Below are 27,834 nucleotides of genomic sequence, written 5' to 3' on the forward strand. Positions count from 1 at the left end.
CTGCCAAGCATGTGGGGGCCCCCCCATGGTCCTGTGGGATACTCCATCCGCCCCCAGCATTGCAGTGCTTATGAGACATGCTGGTACCTTGAGGTATGTAGAAAATACATTTGCAGCTGTGCCTATGTCCGAATCACTGATTCTCTGAATCAGCATTGAATCTTCAGATTTAGATTCGGCCGAATCAAATCAGGGACAGCGATCCAAATCAACAAATCACTGTCCCCAATTCGGGGAATCACTGTCCCCAATTCAGGCTGAATCCAAATCAAATGGGGTCTGCTTCTGCGCACTCCTACTTCTAGCTACTGCTTCACAGCCATGATCCATTATTATCGTCATTACCCATGACACAAACCTGCAAAGAAAATGAACGTCTTTGTAGTAAGATACTCAGTTTTATAAATATTGATCCTTTATGCCCATTTCTGAGTAATTACAGCGACTAAAAATGCCTACAGACAAGAGCTAAGAATAGAGGATTTAATTGTGTAGTCAGCCCTCCCCTAATTATTCTGATATGCTAGAGGATGAAATGTAACACTTATTAACTTTCCACTACCGGAAATCTGTCGTGAAGGAATCACAGAATTTGTAATGTCTAGGTGAATGTATATAATAATGTGCAATGGTTACTGTACACAAACAGTTACTGTATAGAAGTCAAAGTCAATCTCATTGGTGGTATATTTTCCCCCCTCCAGCCAATCCATTTCTTATGTCTGTAATAGGCAAAGGTTTTTTTGTTGTTTGTTTTTAAATAATGAAGACAAACAAAGATCTCAAAACTAAGCTGCATTTTCATATGCTGACACATGACCTTCACTAACATGGAACTTTGCTGACAGATATGAAAATATATTTACAGGTTTAAATAAAATTTTACCGTCACATTTAACTGCTTTGTCAGAGATGTACATTGCAGGTTTCTGTGCAGCATAAAAATAAAAATACTTTCTTGCACATGAAAATCAAAACTGATGAGATGCCAGCAGCACTTATCACACCAGTACTACAGTTGCTTGCAGATAGCCAACAGTAATAAAACCGGAACAAATTTGCTGTTAAAGTGGATTGTAACATTTGAAAACAAAAGGCATTGAGTTAAGGCTACACAGAATAATGTAAAATAGTTAAAATAGACCATAAATGTTTAAGACAAACACCCAACAGAAGAGTATCAGTTTTAACATCTTTTCTTTAACATCACTTTTCCAAAACCATTTTGTTTTATTTAGTACAGGTAAAAAGAGGCTAATGAACATATTTTTGCCTTACATATATCATATATACTGAGATTTCCACCTTCTGTAAATCAATATATTTAAACATTTAAACAACTGTTTTTTGTTCTTCTGGCTATTAACCAAATCAGAAGGAAAGGCTATTAATATTTAAGATGCTAAATGTATGTGCTAACCTCATCATACACTTCAAGTTTTGCCATACATATGTAAGGGATAGAGCCCAATAGTACACAAACTTTTTAATGGCACAATTGCACATCTTTTGGGTAAAGTTAGAATACAAGCAGTAATTAAATAAAAATATAAGTGCATCCAAACATAAATTCTCTAAATATACCACACTTCATGTCTCCAAAATGGCAATTTTCTGACAGGAGCTGCAAGTCAAATTAAAATAAACATTTATGTATTTCACTCCAAGGCGAAAAGTAATAAACCCAGGGAAAAACCTAAACAACCTTTCCCCACCCAGACCCCCTATTTCTTACATAAAATAACTGGTAAAGAAGTATAAATCCAATACACAGATTGCAAATAAATTGCAATAAAAAGTCTATGAGGTTTGCAATCTATAGTTTTCAAAGTCAAATTGTGATGGAATTGATGATTTTTCATCTGTCACCATTTACTGCTATGTGCACTTCATAATTTACTACAAAAAAGAGATGGTAAATGAGGCTAGTGTGGCATAAAGTTACTGTAAACCCACCAAAACCCAAGTAACTAAGCATATGACATTCATTTGGATGATTTACCAGTAAGGTTTTCTACAGAAAGAAAAGGCAACCATCATTTTAAGTGATATACACAGGCTAGTAAAAAAAGCTCAAACAACCCGCCTTCTTTATTAAACGAGCATACTGATATAGGAAGGTAGACCACAAGCTTCCAAATCAGGCTTCTGGAATTATCAAAATTTATTTTATGGCAAAGATCAATTTGGTTCACCATAGAAAGTTGCTCTGAAGGTTGCTGAAAAACTGTTTCCCTTTCAAAAACTAAAATTCAAGGCATGATAGTGCAAGAGGTAAGTTTTGATTTCAGACCACACTTATTTTGTAGACTAACTGTGCTTAGTTGCTATATGCCAATTTATTGTCATAAAGAAAATATGACAACAAAAGCTACATGGTTTCTATAAATTTCATTCGGCCTAAGTTTACCAGTACATCCATGACCCTCATTTGCATTAGTACAACTTGATTTCCTAGTGATTCCATTATAAAACTTGCAAAATGTATCACAAGGTGAGTAAAGCCAACTAGTGCAAGTCTTCTATGTTTTCTGTGCACAGTAATTCTTTGTAGTTCATTTCATCCAGGTTAAATCCCCCAAAATTGTTTTGAAACAATTATGAAAAAAAAAGACAGTGCCATGTTGAGTTCTTGGTTCTATTAAATCTGGGAAGTTTGACTGTTCCTGGAATCTCCATCAGGATGTGTCAGGGGTCGTGAAACCCTTGTCTGCGAGTATTCACTGTCAGATGATTCTGTAGGTTCAAGCAAGTTCTCATAATCACTGTCTTCAGATTCATCAATATTGTCACCAACTGCTCTTTGGGAAGAGGGCATGGATGCTCCATTACCAGAATACTTCAATCCTGCATTTGTGGAAACATAATTGGAAGAGCCAACAGCCTGTGGTCGAGGCATGAACACGCTGCTTTCCAGGAGACTATGACCAACAGTACTTTCTTGATTGCTTGCACTGAAATCAGAATAAGGAGGAGGAGGATCTGAGGCATCTGAATCTTCAAGTGTGCAACCTTCCACAGCGAATCCAGTGTAGGACGTTCGTGGAACAAACATAGGTTCCAAGTTGTCAGCTGACATTTGTCTGTTTAAGATGGCTTGCTGCTGTCCTACAAAAACAAGAAAATGAGCAAGTTCCAAGTATTTTTCAAAGCATATAAAATAATCTAGTTCAGGATACAGAGCCATAAATTACTTCTCTTGTCACTTCTTCAACACTGCTATCAGCTATTGGTCAACCAACTCTTCCACACTGACCTTCCTCTCAGATTTTAACTCCTGGATCACTTTTTCTCTTCAGTCTTCCACACACGTCCTCAGTGACTTTAATTTCCATGTCAATGACCCGTCTGTCCCCTTATATTCACATTTCCTCACTCTGTTTCCATTGGCCCTGCAGCCATAGTTCAACTCTCCCACAAACTAACAGGGACATTCACTTGACATGGTCTTTAAGCACTACTCTCTCTGATCTGAGACTGAATTCTCAGTATCAGACCATCACTTGGCCTCTTCCAATACTGAGCCTCAACCTCCCTCTAAGCTTTGTCACTCATTCTTTTCCCAAGACTTCCTTTCCATCAGCACTGAAAATCTGTCCTGTGGTCAGCCCTTCCTTTCTTCTGCATATTTTTTAATTGATGTGGCTGATGACTCTTAACACCCCCTTTTTCAACTCTAGATTCTTTGGCCTTTTTTTTTTTTTTTTTTAATGTAAACTTGATGTCCAGGCTGACACTCTGCTACAAAAAATTCTCCGCATTTAGTTGTGCCAAGTTTACTTCTCCAAGTTAATTGAATCTCGTGCACTAAATGCCTGCACACATTTTTCCCACCCTTGACTCACTCAAAACCTCCATGTGTTCTGCACTTCTCTCTCTCTGCACAGGATCTCACCAAATCCTTCTAAGAGAACTGGCAAAATGTGTGATCTTCCCCATTAGCACACTGCCTGACATGCCTTTTCTTTACTCTTCATCTTCCAACTCTTTCACATCCTACCTGCAACAAATGCAGGAGATTCTTATCTACCTCTACTGCTCTGCATCACCACCCTGACCCATCTTTGGATGACATGAGGGGACAGCCCAACCCCAATCCATTAGCATTTTGTGCCCACTTCCATTTCCATCCTTTTCTATAACCTCTCACTCTTCTCTGGCTTTCTCCCTTCCATCTTAGAAATCCATCTTGGATTTCATTTATATTTCCAACTACAACAGCCCCCTTTCATTCTTCCAAGGTCATTGAGTATGCCATTTACAAGTGCTCTCTGGAATTTCTTCCAATTCAATTGTGGACCAATTTCAATCTGCCTCCCAGACTTTCCACTGCACTAACATTGTTCTCCATGTCTTTAAAGACTTTTTTTGGCCAAATCCCAGAACAAGAACTCCTCCTCAACTTGTCGGCTGTCTTCCATTTGTAAACAAAAACCAAAAACAACTTACGCTCTCTGGGTTTCCATTACCCGGCCTCTTTCCATTTCTCCTCTTACCTCTGCAATTTCTCCTTCAGTGTTTCCATCAGAGAAACTAGAGAGGAATTACAGCTTTCTACAGGGATCTCGTGGCCCCCTTCTCCCCTCTGAGCATTATATCTTATCTATTAACATAAATTCAACTATCACCCCTATGCCAATGCCCTGGCAAAGTATCTCTCTACCCCACACTCGCTTCCTTATGTCTAAATTAGAAACATTGCCAATCTGACTTCTCGTATAGCTTTAGCCATCAGCTGAACCACAAAATTGCTAAAACAATTGCTAAAAAAGCCCTTCTCTTTCCCCTCTTTCAAAACCTTACTGCCATCCCTTTTCTCCTGTATTGTGGACATCACCATCCTCCTGTAACTAAGGCCTGTTTTGCTGGTGTTCCTGTTTGAGCATGACCTCTCTCTAGGTCCTCACAGCTTGGCTATGATTATTTCTTACAAAAATCTTTCTACATCACTTCTCAGAGATTCAGCCTTTTCTGTCCATCTACACAGCTAGAACTCTCTCATTATCTCGTCTTGATGACTGCAATATCCTGCTCTCTATATGACGAACGATATCTTGCCCTGCTGATAACCATACAAAATGCTGCTGCGAAAATCATTTCTCCATCTTGGACCACGTTGCCCCTTCCTTTGCATCTTTGAATTGGCTCTCTCATCTCTATCACATCAACCAGAAACTACTTTTAATCATTTCCAAGATATAATCACTATCACTGTCTATCAGTTTTCATTCAGTATTGAATAACAGGCTCATTTCTTACTAGGCCACAGTGCTAAACTCCACTGACCACTGTTATATTTTCAAACTCCTTTGTGCCTCCCTTCCCTGGTGCCCCTCATCCCTGGAAGCAGGTCCATATAAACATCTCTGAAATACCTCATTAGTCTTCTTCAAATCCCCCCTTTCCTATGTTCCCTAAAAAATCTTTACAATGGTTAGGCAAAGTAGGAGTGCTATCAGGCTGACCGGTATTTCTCCTTGGTTTCCTGTATTCGTCCATCTATTTTAAGACTGTACACTCTAGTATACAGTCTACCTTTTTATTCTGTTTCTGCATTACATCTAGCACACAGAGGTCCAGGTCTACTTTTGAAATTCCTAGGTACTCATCCCCTTGCTTTAACTGTGGCAGATTAGAGTACTTTGGATAGGGATTATCCTGGCTCAAGCATGGGGTTGGGCTAAGTGACCTTTGGAGGTCCCTTCCAGCCCAACTTTTCTATGATTCTATGAAATGAGGTTTATATTGGTTACTGTTTATGGAAAATTCAGATTAAAAAAAAAAAGTTCTATTGCGTTTCATGTGGAAAACTACCCATAGCTTGTGAAAATGTATTCTACTTTTAGCAACTTTATTGAAATAAGCCATTTTTCTGCATGGAAGTGTAGCTTTAAAAGACTTAGGTGTGTAGTGGAACATTCAAGTCCTAGGAATAACTTTCTCATTACTAATACACCTCATCTGCCTTGTGTCAGATTAGAGTCGTGAATGGAATGACCAACTGAAGTAAGGCCAAAAATAAGGCTGAGTAGCTCCATCTACCTTGAATCAATACGACAGTAGTGACACAAGAAAAGGGAGATGTCCCACACATTTTATGGTGAATTAAGTATACAGCAGGATTCAATTTTTATATACCATATAGTATGCAGTGACACACAGAGAACAGAGTTTTTCAGAGCATAAGAACTGCAAACAGTACATACTTCGACACATCCTAAAACATATTACTGTGCTTCTAATGAGGTTGATTTGATTTTATCTGACAGTTTCTAGTGAATTCTCCGAAATACAGCCAGAATACATCTCTTAAGGCAAGTAGGATATCCAGTATAGCCATATCCCAACTACAAATAATTGCTGGGAATGACAGCCTTTTGGATAAATACTATTCCTTTGGAGATTTAAAGTGTAAGTGTGCTTGCTCTCTTTCACTTGACTGAAGAAACAAGACAAAACAGTCAACACTTCCAAGACAGGGAAAACAACTTCCAATACTGTAAAAATGAGAAAGTAAGAAACCAGCCCCGAAGCCTAGCAAAGCACGATCAGATGACATCATGCAGACAAGCCATGCATACGCTTTCCCGTCCTACTCCATCTCCTGTCACTCTTATCCACTTGGCACGTGTTCTCAGAAATGGCCCGTTGCCCACTGCCTTGAACACACGACTACCCCATACTCTACATTCCACCTGAATATTTTGCTTACCATCTTTCAATACTCCCTCCCTCCTTTTCTCTTTCTCTACCCTCATCCTCCCTGCCTTACATCTGCTAAAGCTTCACCACTGTTTCCTGAAAAATGATGAAGCGCTTTGCAAATCCTGCCTACCAATAAGCAGGTTTCTTAAAGACGTATTCAACTTTTATGAAGGAGGGACAGCACGGCACCACCCCAAATATGTTCAAACAATGGGTCTGCCTGAGCCAGACAATTGTGGAGCAGCACTGCTGAACAAGCAGTTTTACTACTCTTTTTTCCCCCCCTAGTAGTCATAAACATATGCCATGAAAATTATTCTGTCAAAATATGATGTAGAACTGTAATGAAAAACATGGAGTTTTGATGGGGAAGACATTTCTATGATAGCGAGTTAAATCAAACCCCAGCAAATCAATACAAAGATTGTTTACTCTGGTTCCCAAAACACATAATAAAAGAAATGCAACCAGAGCTTAAATCTCCAGGTGAATAAGGTAGTCCTGTTCTTCCTTAGATCTTGCATCATTTGAAATAAATCAAAGGATTGCTGAATACACTTCCCTAAAATAAATACCTTACACTGGACTACACCAAAATATTATTTGATGAAAAGTTTTGAAATAATACTCTTCTAACTGAAATACAAATTTCTAATACAGAAGCATCACTGATAAAAAGGAAGCACTTGGAGATAGTCGGGATTTCAGAAAAAAACACTCAATTATTTGCTAGCAATTATTTGCTGAATGTAGGACTATCTTCAAAATATACCTGTAAGGATTTTAATTTAGCAACCAAAACATGATATAATCATTTCAGCACTTTTATTTGCTGTGGACTTAACTTAGAACATAAAGGAAAACTGATGCTGAATCAAGCACTAACTGCAAAGGGGAAGAATAAACACATTAAAAGATTAAAAAGCCTCAATCTAAAAGCATTAATACCTAGCATACAAGCTAAAACTTCTAGTCTCTTCCAAACTTTGGCCAGAGATCATATAGACCAGTGGTAGTCAACCTTTTTGACAGGCATGCCATGAATATGTCCCATCCTGTCCCTGAGCACCACTCTAATCCCCTTTCTTTGCCCAATCAGCTGCTCTTTCTTCTCCCTGCCTGTGCTCGCTGCTTAATCTGCTGCTGTTTTGTCTTGTTTTCCCACCTTTAACTTCCTGCCACAATCCAATACTCTGCTCTTTGTTTCCACCCCTGTCTGGTTAGGGATGCATGGATAAAGATTTTCTTGGCTGATACCAATAGGCAATTATTAACCAGCCATATTGGCCAACACCGATCCAATAACCGATATTTAGTAATAAAGCTTGTCCAATGAGTTTTAGTTCAAGCATCCCCACTGCCATTTCTAAGTGTGGGGATGCTGATACCCACCCCTCATCTCCTGGACGCTCCCCGGGAAGGGAAGAACCCTGCTGTACACCCGGGGGTGGGGTGGGGAGCAGCTGTCCCACCCTTCAGGCTTGGGGCAGCTGTCTGAGCTGAGGCTGCCCACGGCTGCATGGTCTCTAAGCACTTTAAGTAGAATGCCTCTTGGAGCTGCTCCAATTAAAGCATCACCCCCCCCCCCCACTCCCAGAGCCTCCCTGCTGGGAAAAGGACCCTCCTGCATGGGGGCAGGGGACGGGGGGTAGAAGGGAGCAGGAGCCTCGGCCCCTGCCACACTCTGCCCCCAGCACCTGGGGTGCAGAAGCCCAGGCACTGTGGGTTAAGTCACACTGGGTCGGGCCAGGCAGCTCCGCCAATCCCTCCCTACCCGTTACCTCTGCTGCATTCACACCTTTTACAGCACCTGACCCAGCCCCAGCCCGCACCACACTGTAATCCAGCTCTGCTCGCCCACCTGTAAGGGGATGGGGGGTTATTCAAAGTCCCCCCCAGCTCAAGGGAGGGAACCCAGAGATCTGGGGGGCCCCAGCATAATTAATGATTGGATAACATTATCAGCTCTAATGGCCAAAAAAAGCCGATAAGGTTAATTTTCCTTTTAATCGGTGCTGATCTGATACCCAGCCAACATATCGATGCGCCTCTACTTTCCACCACTGTTGTGCTGCTGTCCCCTCCACGATCTGCTGTGTGCCACACACAGAGGCTGGTTGTGCTGCTTGTAGCACACATGCTATAGGCTGGCCACCCCTGCTAGAAAATTATCCAAGCAGCTGGCCTGCATCACTAGTTACCCAATTAACTGGTTATAACTGTCTGTACATAAGTTGTTTCCAGTGTCAGTTTCCTCTTTTTTTTATTCCTCTCTTCTTCCTGTTCCTCTAACACAGACCATTCCCTCCCCTCCCAAAAAAAACCGAACAAACATTATGTCCTGTCCTGCCCTCCCTGACCTACCTTCTTCTTTTAAAGAAAACACCATCATTTTTTTCTCCCTCCCCATTTCCCCTTCAGGATCCACATCCTAATACCACTCGCAGCCCAATGCAGCAGAACCCACATCATTCATATCTAGGTGGTTCACAACCTGCTTAAGTCACAGAGAATTATATTAAGGATGAACCACTCCGATTTTTTTTTTTTTACAGCTTTTGCTTCAAAAGGCACTGCTTTGCTACTCAGCAGAACCACCTCAACAGTCCCATACAGCTGTTTCCTGTGGCTCCGTATGTCCTCCGTTAATTTGCAAGCCCTCATCTTTACAAGGGGGCGGGGAACTTCACTTTCCAAAGTATCCAGGTTCTACAGTACTACCGTACTAAGCTGAGATGAGAGGTCCTACTGAACCATGCTGCCAGTCAGAAAAGTTCTTCTCTAGGGTAGACTTGGTTTCCCATTCAGAGATACCATATTTATTTGCATACCATACACACCCTTCCCCAAAAATCGGCAATTAGAAATTGGGATGCATGTCTTAAGGAAACGCATTTCCAAACAGCTTGTTTAAAAGTATGTTTTAGCATATCGAGAAGTGACATGACTTCACGTACACACACCATAACTCCCAGCTGCATACCCACGTTATAGCCCCATGCTTGCTGGGGCTAGTTTATGCAAATACATGTTATCGTGGTGTGGCAGAGGCATGACTGGCCAGTTCTGCACCCCGGGTGATGGTGGTACACAGTAAAAGAGCAGTGCCCAGATACCTTCCTCGCTCTCACAAGCTAAGTCTGGTACTTAGTACCATTTGTTAGCCAGTGATCTGGCCTTGCAGTTTTCACCTCAAAAGCAGTCATAGTGGTACAACTTAAACTAAATATAATTTCAAATTTAATTCTTTACTACCGGAATCTACATTTTCCTGAAATTGTGTACATTTAACAAATTGTTTAAAAATGCCTGCTGTGTTTTGGATTAGCTTGTATTTTAAACCGTTAAAATCAGCATTCCAAGGGTATACCACACTCTCCCATAGTCTATACACTCTTACCAAGATAATGAATATGTCCTACAATTCAACAATTTGCAGTAACTTGCCAGAAAGACTCCAGGTGACAGGTATTAATAAATTGCACCACATAGCCCTCTTCAAAATTCAGTTTCAAAATTTCAATTCTATCAATCCAGGCACAGGATATTCTGAGATTTTTGCAAGTGATGTATGCAAATTATCGTTTTCATCTGGATTTCAGAATACGAAAATATTTGCAGAAGTATCTTAATAATTCAGGTATCACTTCAACATAAACTCATTACATAGCCAGCCTAAGTATCAGCATGGAAGACTAAAGCCATTAGGCTGACAATGTGTTTTGTTTTTTTGTTTCATAAAACAGACAAAGACAAGTAATTCACAACTAGTCTTATGTGCTCATTTAAAATAAAAGTCTTTTGTCTCTATAGATCCTGTTTATGGAACAACAGAAGTATAAGAAAACTTACTTGTTTCTTGTTCCTTTTCATTTTTTCTTTGTGCGATTTGCTTTTTTAGCTTGTTTACATCAGCTTGAAAAGATTCAACAACTCGTTCACTTTTTTCTACATCTATACATACTGCCTGGGAGAAAAACATTACAAGATAAGTTGCAGTCAGATGCTGTAAAGATATATGAAGTAGTCTTGCAACTATGCCAAAGAATGCTGCCAGACTAGAAGAAATACAAATGCAAAAGCAAGAGGACCAGGTACTGCGCCAAAGCATAAAATTAGAAGTTCCAACTGGTTTCCTACTTACTAATCATGGTCAATGCTCAACTGATGCATGATGGAAAGTGAATTCCCAATCATTTCACCCACAGGGGAAAGGCACATATTTTAACATCTGTTGGAAATGACTCAGTCTAAGCTTTTCTGAACTTGATTTAAAAAAAAAAATAATTGAAGCTGTATCTGGACTCACTGAAACTGTGCTAGCAACAACCTTGTAAATACACGGCTTATGCTGATGTAATTTAAATCTAAGGCTGTCCGGTACTCTAGGTTGCTCACTGGAACGTGTTTAGATAGCATCTATGATATACTTCAACTGAGTTATAGCTGGGCATGGAAACAAAAGTCAGGGGACAACTATACCACCTGCTCTCTTTCCTATTATAATTCTTGTTGAATACTACCTAAAGACCTTTTACTGCAATTTGTAAAGAATCATTAATTCAGTAAGGATTAATTTACATTGGTCAGGAAAGGATGAAGCCATGCAGTTATCTTTCTGGGAGTGATCCACATACACAAAAAATGCTGGCTAAAGCAATTCCCAATCCAAAGGCGCTGTGTGATCGCAAAACATTTTGATCTACGTTAAAATAGATTCTGATCATCTGCCTAGCAACAAAATAACTTTTAACCATACCAAGGAAGTAAACTTTGGGTCATGATCATGTCTCCCAACAGAGTTTAAACATGATTGCTTTTGAAGCATGCATAAAAGCTAAGGTACCACTAAACCTCAAAAAAAAAAAATAAAGCTTCTCCTCAAAGAGTTGTAAGTTAAGTCAGTGATTCTCAACCCTGGAGTACCTTGAGATCCTTTTAAGAGTGACAGTATTAGCAGAGTTAGGTGTGTAAATACCTATACATGCTTTACAAGATCAACTCAGAGATTTCAAATAAGAAACCAGTGTAGAAAATATTCTGATCTGTTGCTGTCTTTGTGAGTTCTCTGCAACTGAAGAATTGCTTTATTATTTTTTCATGGTAAAAAAAAAGATAAGAGCTGGCATTTTCTGAGTGGTGCCTTTAGTCTAAAAAGGTGGAAAAATCACTGCTCCAAGAAAACAATTCTCTTGGTGTACATTTCATTTGCACTGATCTCAACTAGCGGTGCACCAGTAAAGATTTTGGGGGCTGATGCCGATGGCCAATTATTAACCAGCCATATCGGCTGATACTGATCTGATTACTGACATGCAGCCTGGCAGCTTGGAGAGCAGTGTCCAGTTGGTAAATCTGTGGGTGAAGGGGGTGGGGAGGGAAGGGATGTGCGGGAGCAGATTGAGGCCCCTGAAGTGAAGGAGGGAATAGGACAGGGGCTGCTCATTCAGGGCAGGGTAAAGGATGGAGAAGCGGGGCTGTGCACACATGTTGTGGTGACACTTATTGGCAACATTACTGGCCACATCAGGCAAAAAAAAGCCGATTGCCAATAATGTCATTTTCCTTTTATCAGTGTTGATACGATACAGAACAATGTATCAGTGCACCTCTAACCTGAAGTGACATACTGCATCAGACCAATGGTCCATCTAAACCAGCATTGCTGACTCTGACAGGGGCAGGAGTGGATTCTTAGAACAGGGGTAATCAAACTTATGGCCTGTGGGTCAGATCCAGCTCATGGTGCTGGCCCATTGGTCTCAGACCGACCCCACACACTGCATGCAGTCCAGATCAGGCTGTGCCAAAGCTGACATGCAGGGCTGTCTGACAGAGCACCACATGCAGCATGCACCTCAGGCCAGCCCTCTATGCCATGGGCAGTAAGTGCAGCTGATCCAGTCCTGTGCACCAGCTGCAGCAACCAGCTCTGCTCCAGGGCTTGCACAGGGCTTGCCCCTGCGCACTGGCATCAGCACAACCTGATCCGACCATCCCCGGAGCCAGTGCTGCAGGGCTAGTCTGATGGGGCACAGCATGCAGTGTGCACCCTGTGCCAGCCTCTTGCGTCACATGAAGTGCTTTTGATGCCAGTTCCAACCCATGCGCTTCCTACAGTGCAAGCCCTGAGCCTGCTACACCTGGCACAGGGGATCAGCTTTGGGAGTGCGCTGCATGTGGCACTTTGTTGGATGGGCTTTGGTGAGGCTGACCTGATGTACAGAGTGACCCAGCAAAGCTCATCTAGCCCTGTGTGGCCGGATCAGTTTGACACCTGTTTTAGAGGGACAGCACTAAACCAGGCATCTCAAGTGATCCATCTCCTGTTTGTTACCCTTCCCAAGTATCCACTATCATTGGTTTAGAGATGCCAGGGGACACCTCTCCAACTCTTCCATTTTATAGCTATTAATGGATTTATCTTCCATGAATCTGTCTAGTCTCTTTTTGAACCTGACCATACTATTCGTCTTCTACAATCTCCTGTGCTAATGAGTTCCACAAGTTAACTAAGCGCTACCTAAAAACAGTATTCTCTTGTTAGTTTTAAACCTGTCTCCTCATTTCAGTGCATGCGTCCTCATTCTACCTCCTTCTTCTATACATTTCTACTAAGTTCCTAAAAATTAAAATTAAGGGGATCTGCTGTTGTTCAATTAAACATGTGGATAACATTTTGTTTCCAGTTTTGGAATAGTCTGTGTGTCCAAGTCAAACAACATAAAGAAATGTTAAGTCTTTACAGATGATAAAGAAACAAACATTTAAGTGTGCACAAGCAAGCTTAGCAATGCTATATATATGCCAAATGAAAGCACGGTCACACTTCTAACAATGGGAAGGTAAATTCTGTTATCCTTCTCATTAGGAAAACAGTGATTAGTCCAAAGCATACATTTAAGCCTACTTATTCTTAGCCACAAGGAAGCATTACATAAATTTACACCATTAACAAATTGAATGAATTCATCTGACAATAACTGTGTCTCTTTAAAAATACTGCTCAGAGACAGCATGAAATATCTGGGAAGAGAATCTTTTCATTATTCAGTGACCTGCTCTGGCCAGCATTCAAAGCAGGGCTGGCAGGCTCCAAAGAGAACAGCAACCATCTGGATATTAGCTGAGACAGAGATCAGTTCTGTTAGGGGCAAGTACCATATTTTCGCGCATATAGCCTGCGGGCTATACACGTTTTTACAAACTTGATGGATAGGTGCGGGCTATACAAGGGTGCGGGCTATGCAGAGTCTTTAGACCCGCATAGCCTGTCTCCGCCCATCCCCTGGAAGGATTGGCTTAAGGGTGGCTGGTGGCGGTGGCAGGGAGTGGGGCTGCCTCCCCCCGCTCGCAGCTCCTCATCCCTCCCCTACCCTGCACCACTTTTAGCTGGCTCCAGCTCCAGCAGCCATGCCCAACAGAGCCCATGCTTGCGGCCATGTCTCGGGGGGGGGGAATACACAGACTATTTTATGAAAATAAAATTTTCCACGGGTTATACATGGGTGTGGGTTATATCAGTGTGCGGGCTATATGCGCAAAAATACAGTATATGTTAAAATTATACCGAGGAACTTTCCCATCAAGGATACAGAATTAATCATTTAAGGCAAGAACTTTTCATCACACAAGGAAACTAAAATGGTGCAACTTGTACAGGGCAGTTAGTTCATCTTTTATGCAGGCAGAGTCAGTAAATAGCTAGTCTTAAATCTATCTTGTTCTCTGCTGCATAGGCCAATCAGCACAGCTGAACTGATGTCCAGAAGGACATAACTTGCTATTCATAAAAATCGGTGACAGATTACCTCAGAGCAGATATAAAGCAAGAGTCTTGGAGCAAAATCCAACTGACTTGCAATTCCCAAACATATGCTCCTGAGGCAGCATAGTTGTATGCTGTCCTCTGTCAACTTATATCTTGTCCTGAGCAATGCAGTCCACTGCAGATTTTTGAGGCAAGTTCAGTAGTAAGCCATTTGGGATCTCAGCTACAATTAGAGCAACTTCTTAGAAAACAGTTGTAAACTATAATAGGTCCAAAGTTCTCTATAGGCCCCTGCACCTGTGTGAAGCCCTACTCACTTCCATATGGGTCTGGGGGAAGAAATCCACCCACACAGATCCAATTGCACGCCTGAGGATAAGGTCTAAACAGAAACGAATAAAAATGTTCTTTGATACCACTTAACATTACAATTATCTTCACTCAATAAAACCCAAGTGAAGACAGCCAGAACCAATAATAAATATATATTCATCACCATTATAATACATTCTGTCAAATGTGAATCTCAGTTCGTGGCTGGTCAAGCTGTAAGTGGAAGCAGTATAAATTTTTAAATATTAAAGAAAAGTAACGTTTATTTCCTTTAAATACAAAAAAATCAAATTTGAGTGTTTGTGCAACTCCTGGGTTATCAAAGTACAAAAACAGAGGCACCATATGACTGTTGACAAATAATAAATAAAATTCATTACCTGTACTTTTTCCTGAAGTGCATTATAAACCTGATATATAGCCCTGATGTCCTTCATGACTCCATCTTTATCAAAAAAATCAGTACTAAAAAAATAAGCAGAAATATTTACTTAGAAAGGATAATATCACAGTTTTCTCTTTATGTCTCTTTCACTCTCTCCCTGAGCTGCCTTTCTCCAAAATCACTTTTAAGCACTCATTGTTACATGTACACAAAAGCTAAATTCTGATGTTGCTAAAAATGTGTATGTCCCAAGAAGCCAGTATCCAGGCAACAACACATTAGCTGTCGAGGCTCTTCCGGGAACAAGCAGCAAAACTTGCTGAGTCTGATGTTACTAAGACTGGACTCTTACATCTTTCTCCCAGAACCAATGTAAAAGCTAGGAAGTTGCAATTAACATATAAAAATGTTATTTTGCAGCATTAGTGCATTTTATTAAAATGGCCAAGCCCATAAGGCTACTCTTCAAACAGCATCCTCACTGAAATCTATGGGAGCTCTTCATGTGAAAAAGAGTATGCAGAATCAGGCCATAACTGCTTATATTAGTGTTCCTTTTTCTTGGAAACTTTTATAACTTTGATCCATTTAAACAAAAATGTATGTTTTGCTCTTCAGAAAAAAAGGACTACACAAAGCAGAAGCAAATGACTAAACAGCTTCAATACTTTGTTGTTTCTTGCTGAAACACATATTGACGCCACCATTTGGGAGGTAAACTTGTAGAGCTACATAATTATAAATAAGTAATAATCCCACTCACCCATGTTCCTTAATAACTTTGGCGTAATTCTGAGAAGTATTTGGCACCGAAGACACTTTGTATTCCTGCTGACTGGTATTCCCTAGATTAGGAATTGTAAGCGACACTCTTTGATTATACCTAGAGAAAAAAAAATAGAAAAAGAGCCGGCTATAAATTTTCTAACATATCTGGCAAATCCCCAGCAAATGTGGATAGTGGATCAGTCTCTGAGCACAATCAGAACAAAAAGCCCTCAACCCCTTTAAAATGTTAATTTCTAATCTAGATCAACTTTAAGTGAAAAACTTTTCACATTCAAATAGTCCTTTCTTTTTATTTTTTTTTATTAATGCAAAACCAACATTTACCAGTAGGTGGATCAATCTTCCATACCCCTTACATTGTGGGTTGTGCAATAGTGACTACTGTAGACCATCCTTAGCAACTCCTTCCTTAGGAGTATAATTCAAACATCTATGCACAAGAATTGTTTACCTTCGGTTAGGTCTGAAAAGCACATATTCTAAAGCATGTGTTGAGTTATTTGCAGTAGAAATGAAGCTGAAGAGAAGGAAGACAAGGTCAGGCACTCCAAGAATGTGTGTCAGCTGTTTATGAATGATGTGCTCTCGGTATGACATTTGTTGCTGAGTATTTCTCCTAAATCGGTACCATCCAATAACATTCTGTGATGAAAATATAAGAGAAAAACAAAGCATTAGTTGAGGGATAAAGATTTACCATTTTATCTTTTGAGTTAGTCAGGGCCCGACTAATGTAATTAAGCTACTATAATTCTGACAATCTCCAGAATTCCCTGTAGTATAATTATAATTTTGAATGACTATAGATTGCTTGAATTTTACACACGCTAATATCTCATTTTACAATATACCACTTAACCTTTCAACTTTTTCTTAAAATTAATTAGTTTAATGGTATCTAGCATCCCACATACATTTTGTAATTATTTAATCTAACAGCCAAGCCTTGGATCATCTTCCATTTGCTGAACTTGTTCAGTTTTTGAACACAGCAAAAAGGCTTCATTTTGAAGACTGTTGCAAAAAAATTATATTTTCAGTGCCACACACCACAGAACAAATTTGTAAATTCATGTTTGTGCATGGGAGCTGTGGGATTAATTTACTGAGTATGGTACTGAAATTATCCCTTTGTGTGTGTTTTATCACAACAGATTTGCAAGCATTCATCCGGGTAATTCAATGAGTAAACAAATACTAACACACATTTAACTCCATAAATTATAATTCTAGTTTACATGAAATACAGGAAGAAGAATGAAAAAAATTAGCATTAGCCAAACATGGCTGAGTGACAAACACAAGAATATACAGCAGTGGTGCCTAACTTTTTGGCCCCGTGGACCAGAGGGATCATGCTGAGTCTATCTGTAGGCTGGATCCAGCCAGTGGGCCCAATCCAGCGCATGGGGCAGTAAGGAAGGACCCAATCTGGCCGTGTTGGGGGGGATGACCCAGCTCTGAACTGGCCATGAGGGGGAAGCTGGCATGGCCTGGCCCCAATTCAGCCCTGCAAAGCATGGAAATTTGGCAGCAGAGAGAGTTGGCAGTATTACTTGCCACTGCCCTCCCAACAGCAAATTTCCCAATCCAAGGGGAAATTCACAGGCCAGATGCTATAACTCCACAGGTTGAATCTGGCCCGTGGGCCAGAGGTTTGGCACCTTGGAAAGAAGATGTCTATAGAGTCAAAATAATAAAGTGAAATCTGCATGTTAACTGAACAATGTACATCTGTTGTATTAAATACGTTACAAAATCAGTACAAAATCAGTTACAAAATCAGTAAGCACACGTTACTTTCAATCTCTTTATAACACAGTTTGTAGAGCTATGGATTTTGCAAATCTAGTAATTAGCTAAACCCAAAACAGCACATATTAATGTTTTTTTATTTTAGTTGATGGTAACTTAATGGACACTAAGGATACATTAAATCAGGAATTACACTTAAAAGCTTCCCCCCTCCCAGCCTATTTCCATACTGCAGATAATGCATCTTTATTGTGAGTCTAACTGTCCAAATAAAATAAACCCAACTGAAAACAAGTTGGCCTTTCAATCTGAAAATGTGCATTACAGGCTTAAGAAAAAAATGCTAGACAACTTTAATAAGTGGCTTTGATTTTAAAGCTTTTCTCTTTCTTTCAACAATAGTCAAGAACATTTTGCTCCCACACATATGTTTATATTGTTCTATAGTAGAGCTATGAGATTGCAGAATCAAATATTTGAGATGGGAAAACCCACTCAATCACTAGCAGTAGATATATAGCTAAAAACATATATGAGGCACTTGTTTTTTCAGAAGCAAACTGACAAGAAAAAAGAATGGTTACAGTGAAACAAAAGTTATCCAGCTGATGGGTACTGCAGGATCCCTATTGATACATGTTTAATATAAATGGGTAAACTGAAGGCTTTCCTACCCTGTAGGGGAAACTCGAGGGCTACCCCAAATCAATTGCTGTCATGCATGAAACACCTTACCTGAAATTGGCTGGCCCTTCAAGGGGCAAAGGCTTCAGTCCAGATCAGGCTAACTGATCAACTGAGAGCTGGTAACACAAACCCACTGCATAACGAGACTGTTATTTTGCAGTGCAGTGGCTCTCACTCAAGCAAAGCTAACTTACGTTGAGCTCAGCTGAGTTAACTCTACAGTGAAAACACACTTTAATTGTTGCTTCTAATCTGAAACATAGTTCTGCCTTTTAGGATGATCAGATCTGTTCAGAATAGATGAAACAGGCATTGGCTAATTATATAGAAAGGGCACGACTAAATTAGAAATTTCCCTGGATGATACTTTGAGGAAAATCTCTCTCTCTTTTACAGCTGATTGCCAAAATTTAAATAATTTTAATGCATAACTGACTATACTATTATAAAGGTACATGTGTAATAAGGCTCTGATAATATTTGAATATTGAACACTGAATGGCTACTTTCTGAGTCATTCCTGTTTCAGTTTAAAAATACTGGTGGAAAAGTCTGAATTCCAAAGTCTTGTCTCATAAATTTGTAATGTTATTTTTAAGAAATAGTATCCATTTCTGTTCTTTTGACGTAAGCAGCACAATACAAGTCTAATTCAGCCACTGGTGAGTAACTGTAGGCTAATATTAACCAATAATTTCTGGAGACCTAGCATATCTGATTTTTTCTTCAAATGAATATGAATTTGTTCCTCTTGGATTTGGGTCTAATTAACTTCAGCAGACACCACAAAACTGCACAGAATAAGCTAAGTTCTGGGATAGCCAGGGAGGTTTGAATCAAATAGGTGACAGATTTGTAAGAAAAAATACTTGTCCTAATCCAATCCTTATTTTTCTGGTTCTCACATGTAAAGCTACCCTTGATCAACTGTAGGCCTGGAATGCCACATAAAGGAAAAATAAGACACACCTTGCGAAAAAAATATAGTAACTTACTTTTCTTCGATCTTTAAGAATCCTGTCCAAACTCTCCTCATTAACTTTGCCTGCATAGTCATAAAAGCTTAAACCAAAAAGAGGGGGGGAAAAATTATAGGTAGACAGTTTACATAGGATTCACAAGTCAGCTTGGTAAATATACCTGATTAATCTTAAACCATATTATAATACAGTAACTGCAACAGTTCTATATTTATCCAGTGTAACATGGGGAACAGTGACAGCATTTAATGACTGGTTGAAAAGTACCTTCGTTGTCATCACACTGCTTAGTTAGATGGCGGGTATTTCTCTGGCAGCCCCTACACTAAAGGGCACTGTAAAAATCTCTTCAGATTAGCCCTTGGGAAACAGAACGTGCTTCTGTCTAGCATCTCAGCAGCAGCAGCCAAGGGGGAAGGATGCAATTTCACTTTTCAGATAAGATGATCTGAAATACTTTGCCCCAGTCCTGCCATCAGCCCCACATGAATGGACCCTAGTACTTGTGGAGTTTCACTGAAAACAACAGGTGTCTGCACAAGTGTAAGAGTCCACCCATCTGGCCCCAGGTGCAGGACTGGATCCCAAGTCCTAACCAAAAGATGAATAGATTTATGAATTCAAATGGTCCACAGGTCACAACAGAAAAACATTGGAAAATAGATTCCTCCTTCACTTACCTGCCAAGTCCTTAGTCTCTTTCAAGAGCTGATATCACTAACACCCAAAGCAGTGCAGGAAAATACTGTTTTGGAGGTCTATGATCTCAACTCTTGTAGGGGAAAAAACAAAATCCTGAACTCAGTTCTTGGCTGGTAAATAAGGGTGGAAATATAGTCTGTTTTAAGATGCAAATCATTCTGAATTTTATGACCACACTTCATGACTGATTTGGGATACTGAATTGTTTGTGCTCATAATCCATTCACTTTTAAAATGCTTAAACACTTTCCTGGAAATTAAAATGCATCCAACTCTATCAGTCTGTTTTCCATACATTATTATATATGTACATGGAATAATCACATGCAATATATAAGGAGGAAATAAACCAACCAGAATTAAATACACCAGCTTTGTTTTCAAACTGCATTGATTAAGTAAACTGGCCTTTAAACATTCATTATTTTTGGCTGAGTTCCCACCGTTTGGAAACTGTGCTGCAACTAAACCCATCCTATTCAATATCAGCAATGCCACAGCTGTTCTCTTCCAACTACAAGTCTCCTTGCAACTGAGTACTTTAAGTCAAGGAGCTACGGTAGTGTACAAAAAGTATTTTCACACATGAAGGTTAAAGAAACAGAACAAAGAACAGGGTGCGCTGGTCTGATGAACAACATATAAACTAGCAGACTCTCCCCGAGTGACTGAATTTAATAATAAACAATGCTTTATGTAACGTAGTCACACTATGAAATGTGGGTGACTTCTTTCCTACTCTATCTCAGGGTCTAGCACCAACAGCCATAACTAGGAAGTGAATAGTATTAAAATTTGTGATTATTGTTTTGTTGTGTACTGCATGAAGTATAAGGAACCAATGCAGACATTGAAAAGAGATCACCAATCAGACACTGGGGTGTCATCTTGATGTGTGAAGAGCCTTGCACATCATTCATAGGGATAAGAATTTTCCCTTGTAATTATCAGACAGCAAATCACAGACTGTAGCTTCTCCTTTAATATAACTGATATCAATCACAATGTTTGAGGAACATGCCTTTGTAAATCTCTAGAAGTCTCCAAATAAAAACAAACAGATAGAGCACAATAAGGAATTATTTCTAGAAAGGTCATTTCTAAACAAAAAACATCATACCGCAGATAGCAATTTAGAAATCATCTTTATGAAGTAACTGCAGGATCCATGGGAAAAAAATTGAGAGTGAGGCTACCAAATGGTAATATATGGGGCTAGATTCCTTTTTGCATTCAGGCATCATAAAGGGGCTAAACAGCAGCTTGATAAGGAGAATAAGCAGCTGGTGCAAAGCCAGCGTGTATCAACTACCTACACCAGGGGTGGGCAAAATACGGCATGCGGGCTAGATGTGGCTCTCCAAGGAGTTTTATCCAGCCTGCCGCAGGTCCCTCAGCCCTGCCCGGCCTAGGCGTGCGGAGCAGCCTGAGCCATGGCACGTGCAGCCAATCCCAACGCCCCAGGAATGCAGCAGGGCCCGGGTGGCGCAACGGCTGGATTTTGCTTCCTGGAAGCCCTGGTGATGGTGGCTCTTTCCTGCTGCCAGTGTCACCACCAGACCTGAACACGCTGCCCAGGCACCCCAGCCTCTCCACCCCACATTTACCGCCAGGGACACCAGATGGACCAGCCCAGGACATACACAGATAGAGCATGCTCAGCTCAGGCGGATGGGATGGAGCAGCATGTAGGTGGGGGAGTAGGGTCTAGGAGTGAGACAGGTTCATGGGGGCAGGGCTGGGACCATGGGACCAGCGCCTGATGCAGAGCCCAATCTGCTGCCTAAGCAGACTGCAGCTCTGCCCTGGGCCCCAGCCTTGAGCCTGCACTCTCACCACCCCACAATCCCAGCCCTGGCCCCGCCTGCCAGTGCTGCTCCCAGACACTGCTCCCCGCCTGGCTGCAGCCCCATCCTATCTGCCTGGCCAAGCACACCATGCCTGCATAGGTCCCAGGCTGGTTTCCACAAAGCCCCTGGGATCGCTGGGTGGTGTCAGCACAGGACTGGGCCCCGGGGCAGAGCCACTTAGCGGGTTTTTGGTAAGCTGTTGCAGATTTGGGGGCGGGGGGAGTAGTAGTAGTAGTAGTGCACTGACTTGGCCCACAACAGCTCATCAAAACCCCAAGGGGCTCTCCAGCCCAAATAATTGCTCAGCCCTGACCTACACCATCCACTGGCCATTGTGGTCATTAGCATGCTGCAATTCTACCCTAATAATCTCTTGGGGGCTAGCTGACATCAGCAGAACAACCCCAAGGCTCCTCTAGCTGAAGGTGGGTTGCACATATCCACTAGCTACCAGGGTGTCCCACCTGGACCCTCGAGTGCCACTCATTCTTGCTACATCAAACAGAAACTTGAGACAGAGAATCTTGGCCATGCTGCAACACACGGGTAGATAGATATACGCCTTCTACACTGAAATTCTACATTCAAATGAATGTTACTATATCTGTCAAAAGATGTTTTAAGTGTCTTGTTGGGTGCTACTTACACACATTGCTTTAACAAAACCACATAATGAATAGTTGCAAATGTTATCAGAGACATTTGAAATACTAACATGTTTCAATGCACTACTTATATTTGTATGTTGGGTTTACTGAACTGTGCAGTCAAGAGTAAAACAACAGAAATGGCTTACCTAAAGAGTTTTGAACAAGGTTCATGGTTATGAATTTCTGCAATAAAAAAAAAGAAGACATATGTCCTAGCTGTTAAAGACAAAGGTAAAACTATGGCAGTATATTTCATGCAATCTTTTCCAAATATCAAATAGGAAACAAATAAGCAAATAATCTCTCTCGTGCTGTATGTTGCTCTGCATCTCTGGACTACTCCCAAAAACACTGCAACTTGCCCCTGTAGGATGAGATAGTGTGACCCTTTGACAGCTACATTTTTTTCTAACCTTCCAGGATAAAAATGGCTTAGTTTGTTAGCTGAAACTGAATCTAATAATTACATTTTAAAATATTTTTCCAAAGTTATACATTTTCCCCCCAACATATTTCTGAATTCTCACATATTTGTTTTTCATGCAACTTTTCTCCTAGAAGTTTGTGCACACACTTACAGGGGCACTGACAGATAGGAAGCAATCACTGTAGTGAGATGTGCTACGAGAAATTAAAGTGGGTGATGTGAAATACAGGTTAATAGAGGCTAAGTACCACCTCCTAAGCACCAGAGTCACTTGGCTCTCTATTTTCAGCCAAAGTAAAAAAAAACTCGAAAAAAATCCAAGATCCCTCTATAAGCAACAAAGGTAATAAAGGGTCAGTACACTGGGGCAAATACATGAGAAAGTAATCAATAATCCTACACAGAAGATATTTTCCCTTTTTAAAAGGGAATCAAGATTTGTTTCTAACTACCAGTTCTTACACAATGTTCCCTTCCAGTTACTGTTTGTATTTATTTGCACCTTGCTCTACCAATTCTTTCAAATCTTCTCCCCTGATGTTCCCCAGGTTCTGTAGAATTTAAGCTGATATTATATTTTGTTCTCTACCAGAGAGAGCACGGAGCAGAAACAATGCTTGGTATCATCCTCCCTGAAGAATGACTCATCACCTGCTGCTTTGAAAGTCACAGACTCTGCTCACAATTGCACTTTCAGCTCAATCAGAATCAAACCACAATACCAAAGAAAACTCTAAACTTTAGTTTCCCAACACTTTCAGACACTGCCAAAGAAATCTCTGCACATCAATGTATGTGTGCATTTCTAGAAATTAAGTTGCAGTTGGCTATTACTGTTAATGATGCAGCTGTGAAAGTTACAACATTTTATTTAATTGCAAAACAAAGGAAATTATGCCAGCTCCAGATTTATTGCCTGGCATTCCTGAGGCTTGTAGAAACGATTCACTAAAAGCCAGTAAATCAAACTGTTCCAACATAAAACATAATTCTTTCTAACAGAAATAAACCAGCCAGGGTTCTGAACCACCAGCCCTCATTCTCATTTTACTATAAAGACCTGGTGTTGTACAATTTAAAAAAAAATAAACCAGTGTGGCCCTGCTTGTGGAATTCAACTTTCAAAGTTGTTTAAGGAAATGTATATGTAGAAGAAAATCAGCAGATCTTCTCTATGCACTCACTAATATACTTATCAAAGTACTGAGAAAGTCAATATTTTTTCTTAAGTTAGCTCAAGGACAGGCAGTCTACACTTACAAGCCCTTTTCAAGTCTACTAATTCTTGTGGCTTAGTTCTAGATACAAGTGGAAAAAGAAAAATACCTGTCTCTTGAGATTCTTAATTACATGGCTGCCATTACTATTTTAAAGTGGTTAGCAGAACCTGTAATTTCAAGGGAACTGTTTAGTTCTAAAACTGACTAAAACATAAGAGTCATTTTGAAAGAGACTGTGTTGGTCAACCCTTACACGTTCACAGATCCCCACTGAAGTCCATGGTGGTCTGCCAGCACAGATCTGATTTACAGGATTGCTGAAGGTAGATTTACTTTTGAAAAAAAATCTACAACCAACAGAAATATTTGAAACAAGTGAATCATTTTGCTTTCATCTATACATATATCAACAAAAGAGAACATCTAGCCCTTTTGCTATGTGCTCCTTTATTATTTTTAACCTGGCCAGCTATAAAAACTGACCACTCCTATTACAATCTCTCACTAATTAATTAAAATATCTACAGTAACCCTGCAGCAAAAATCAAGTCAGATCTTTAAAATATCCCATACGGGTCATGCTATTCTCGTACAGTCAGCAAAACAAATAGCTTTGTGAAATTTTCCTACAGGTCAATAAATATAGCCTCCATTTACACATATCCCACATATAATCATGATATATAGCCTCACTGAAATCAAAGTGTCTACATACAGTGGTCAAGTTAAACAAGAGATTAAGTATTTGCAAGATTTGGGCCAAAGGTGTCATTGACCACAGAGTGAAATGGGTTGCAAAGATTCTCCTCTAGCATTATTGCAATGACTAGTCTTGTCATTGTCCAGAGAAAAGCAAAAGTAAACAAAAAAGATGACATTGTTAAAAGAGGTTTGTTTTTTACATTATAATCTTAATGACAATATAATATTAGTTATATAAATAATGATTTAAAATGGTGATTTTAATTTTACCAGGTCCCTTTAACTGCTAAAGTCAAGTCAACAGATGCGTTTAAACAGGGTCAAAGCTTGTCATGTTGTGCTATAAAATGCAACCAATTCACAAAACTTACTGAATGGTTAAGGTAAGTAATATTTACATCACAAAGCAGTATGTTAAAAATGCAGCCCCACAAGGACCACACTTTTTTCCTGATGTTTCAGTTAGGTATGTGCAACCATGAATGTGATTAAGCATATTTTAATTACAATTCTTGGGAGTTTGGAAAACTGTCTGGGCTTACAGAAAAACTAGCAAAAATCCTTTCTTAAGGAAAAAAATCATTAAAAAAGGAAAACTGAACTGAGTGACTGATCTTTTAGTTTCTCAGAGTCTGTGTTTAGCATCACTTACCAATTATCTGAAGAAATTCAGTGTTGCTGATCTGTGAATCACTAATGCTAAATGTCTCCTCTTGTCTTACCTCTCCCAGCAAAAATCCTTCCTAAAATTTAAAGAAAAAGGACACGGAATAAAAATAGAAATAAACCACTATTATACAGAAATTCACTGGAAACAGTCAACTTTGGAAGAATCTTTAGCTCATCTGAACTTGCACCTGGGAGTAAACAAGGTCCTGAATGGTCCCTCTAAATGAGAAACTCAAAAATGATTTAAACCCATCCTTGCTTGAGGTAGGAATTGAGAAATCCAGAAACAGAATATCTAAGAGTCATATACTAATCAACAGAAATGTTTCAACAATAGAATTCTGCTGATTTCTAAATATAAAGCAAATTTGTATTATATGCTACTGGATCAAAAGCTTGGGCCAGGTTTATGCTAGGGTATAAATATCTGGATTGCAATGGTATGTAACCTTTGATTTCCAACACTGAAAACAGTGATACTACAAGGTATAAGATGAAGATGATGCTTAGCTTATATGCTTTAACCATTCTAATTTAAAACCTATCCCATATTTTATGGGAATGCCACACTGATCAAAGATCCTGGTTCAACACAGATGCTTAACTTTACTGACATGAACAGTCCTACCAGAAACAATGAGGCTACTCATAAACGTAACTATACACACAAAGCATTTGCATGATCAGGGCTTAAACCACTCCACCAAATTACCCTTCTTCATTATAAAGAAAATAAAATGGGTGTAACATTTCTTTCAAAGAAAGTAAAATGGGTGTAACCCAAAATAAGATGGGTGTAACATTTCTGCAGGCATTATAAACTCACTATGACAAATTCCACTTAGTTGACAGTAGAACCATAATGCTCCCCTCCTTTCTAAAATGCAATCAGTAGAAAAGCACAATTGCTGGTACCACAACTAAACAGATCCCTCTTGAAACCCTACTTCTTGCTCACAGACACCTACTGATGGGGCATTTTTTGGATTGGGATGAGGATGCACAAGTGCTGGTCAAAGTAGGCCAGGGTGGCCAATCTGTGGCATGAGTGCCTGGGACAGCCTCTGCATGCAGACTGGGGAAGATCAGGGAGGGACAGACAGCAAAGCACCACACAGAGCAGGGCAAGAAATTAGACAGAAAGGATAGAGCAAGAGCAGAAAGCAGAGCAAGAGAACAGACAAGGAGCACAGGGGAAGGCTAGAAAGAAGAGCTGGAGATCACACACAGAGCAAAGAATAGGAGCAGAAAGCAGAGTGGGAGATCAGGGGGACCCTGGAGCACTGGAGCAGAAAGCAGAGCAGGAGCTCAGACAGGGAGCACAGGGCAAGAGCAGAAAGCAGAACAAGACAGCAGACAAGGAGCACAGGAGAAGGGCAGAAGGAAGAGCAGGAGATCACACAAGGAGCAAAGAGTAGGGGCAGAAAGCAGAGCAGACCAGAGGGATCGTGGAACACAGAGCAGGAGATCAGACAGGGAGCACAGAACAAGAGCAGACAGCAGAGCAGGAGATCAGAGGGACCCTGGAAAAAGCAGAGCAGGAGATCAGGCAGGGAGCACAGGGCAAGGGCCAAAAGCAGAGCAGGAAAACAGATACAGAGCAGAGGGTAAGACCAGAGGGGCTGCAGGGCAGAAAGCAGAGCTGGAGATCAGAAAGAGAGCGAGCAGAAGGGATAAGGAGCAGAAAGCAGAGCAACAGAACACAAAGGACAAGGAGCATAAGGCAGAGCAGGAGATCACACAAGGAGCAAAGGAGCAAAGCAGAAAGCAGAGCGGGAGATCTGAGGGAGCTCAGAGCAGAACGCGGAGCAGGAGATCAGACAGGAAGAACGGGGCAAGGGCAGGAAGCAGAGCGGGAGATCAGACAAGGAGCAAAGAGTAAGAGCAGACAGCAGAGCAGGAGACCAGAGAGTTCCGGGAGCAGAAAGCGGAGCAGCAGACGGGGCCGCAGAAGAGCCGGGTCGCGGGTCGGGCGGCGGGCAGAGGGGCCGGGCCGGGGCGCGGGCCGGGCACCTACGTGGTCCGCGCTGCTGTTGGCGCTGCAGTAGCAGACGGAACTGAACGTGTATCCCGAGATGGAAGCCGCCATGACGGAGACCACCGCCGCCGCGGCCGCCGCTCCCACAAGCCCCTGCGTTGCGCTCCCGCCCGGCTTCCGGCGCCGCGCGGGGGCCTCTGGGAAATGTAGTTCGCAGCTGCAGGGGGCAGT

At 40.8% G+C, this 27,834-nt stretch overlaps 1 protein-coding gene across 1 annotated transcript; it reads right to left on the reverse strand.

Moving 5' to 3' along the window:
* Nucleotides 1-780: 780 nt before the first annotated feature.
* On the reverse strand, nt 781-27,756 carry FAM175B (family with sequence similarity 175 member B). Its single transcript, XM_019556200.1, has 9 exons — nt 27,643-27,756; nt 25,609-25,699; nt 22,754-22,790; nt 19,421-19,487; nt 16,435-16,625; nt 15,958-16,077; nt 15,190-15,274; nt 10,558-10,672; nt 781-3,108 (listed from the first exon to the last, which is right to left on the reverse strand). The coding sequence occupies exons 1-9, from the start codon at nt 27,712-27,714 to the stop codon at nt 2,642-2,644; spliced, it is 1,245 nt and encodes a 414-aa protein (XP_019411745.1). The 5' UTR covers nt 27,715-27,756; the 3' UTR covers nt 781-2,641.
* Between the last annotated feature and the right edge of the window lie 78 nt (nt 27,757-27,834).

Source organism: Crocodylus porosus, unplaced genomic scaffold (genome assembly GCF_001723895.1).
Source record: "Crocodylus porosus isolate Cpor-Errol unplaced genomic scaffold, CroPor_comp1, whole genome shotgun sequence".
NCBI lineage: Eukaryota > Metazoa > Chordata > Crocodylia > Crocodylidae > Crocodylus > Crocodylus porosus.

Coding starts and splice junctions, on each gene's coding strand:
- FAM175B (XM_019556200.1), bottom strand. CDS start 27,714: ATGGCGGCTTCCATCTCGGGATACACGTTCAGTTCCGTCTGCTACTGC. Junction 16,626..19,420: donor TTCTTAAAGATCGAAGAAAA/GTAAGTTACTAT, acceptor TTTTCATCACAG/AATGTTATTGGATGGTACCG. Junction 10,673..15,189: donor CACTTCAGGAAAAAGTACAG/GTAATGAATTTT, acceptor TTTTTCTCCCAG/GCAGTATGTATAGATGTAGA.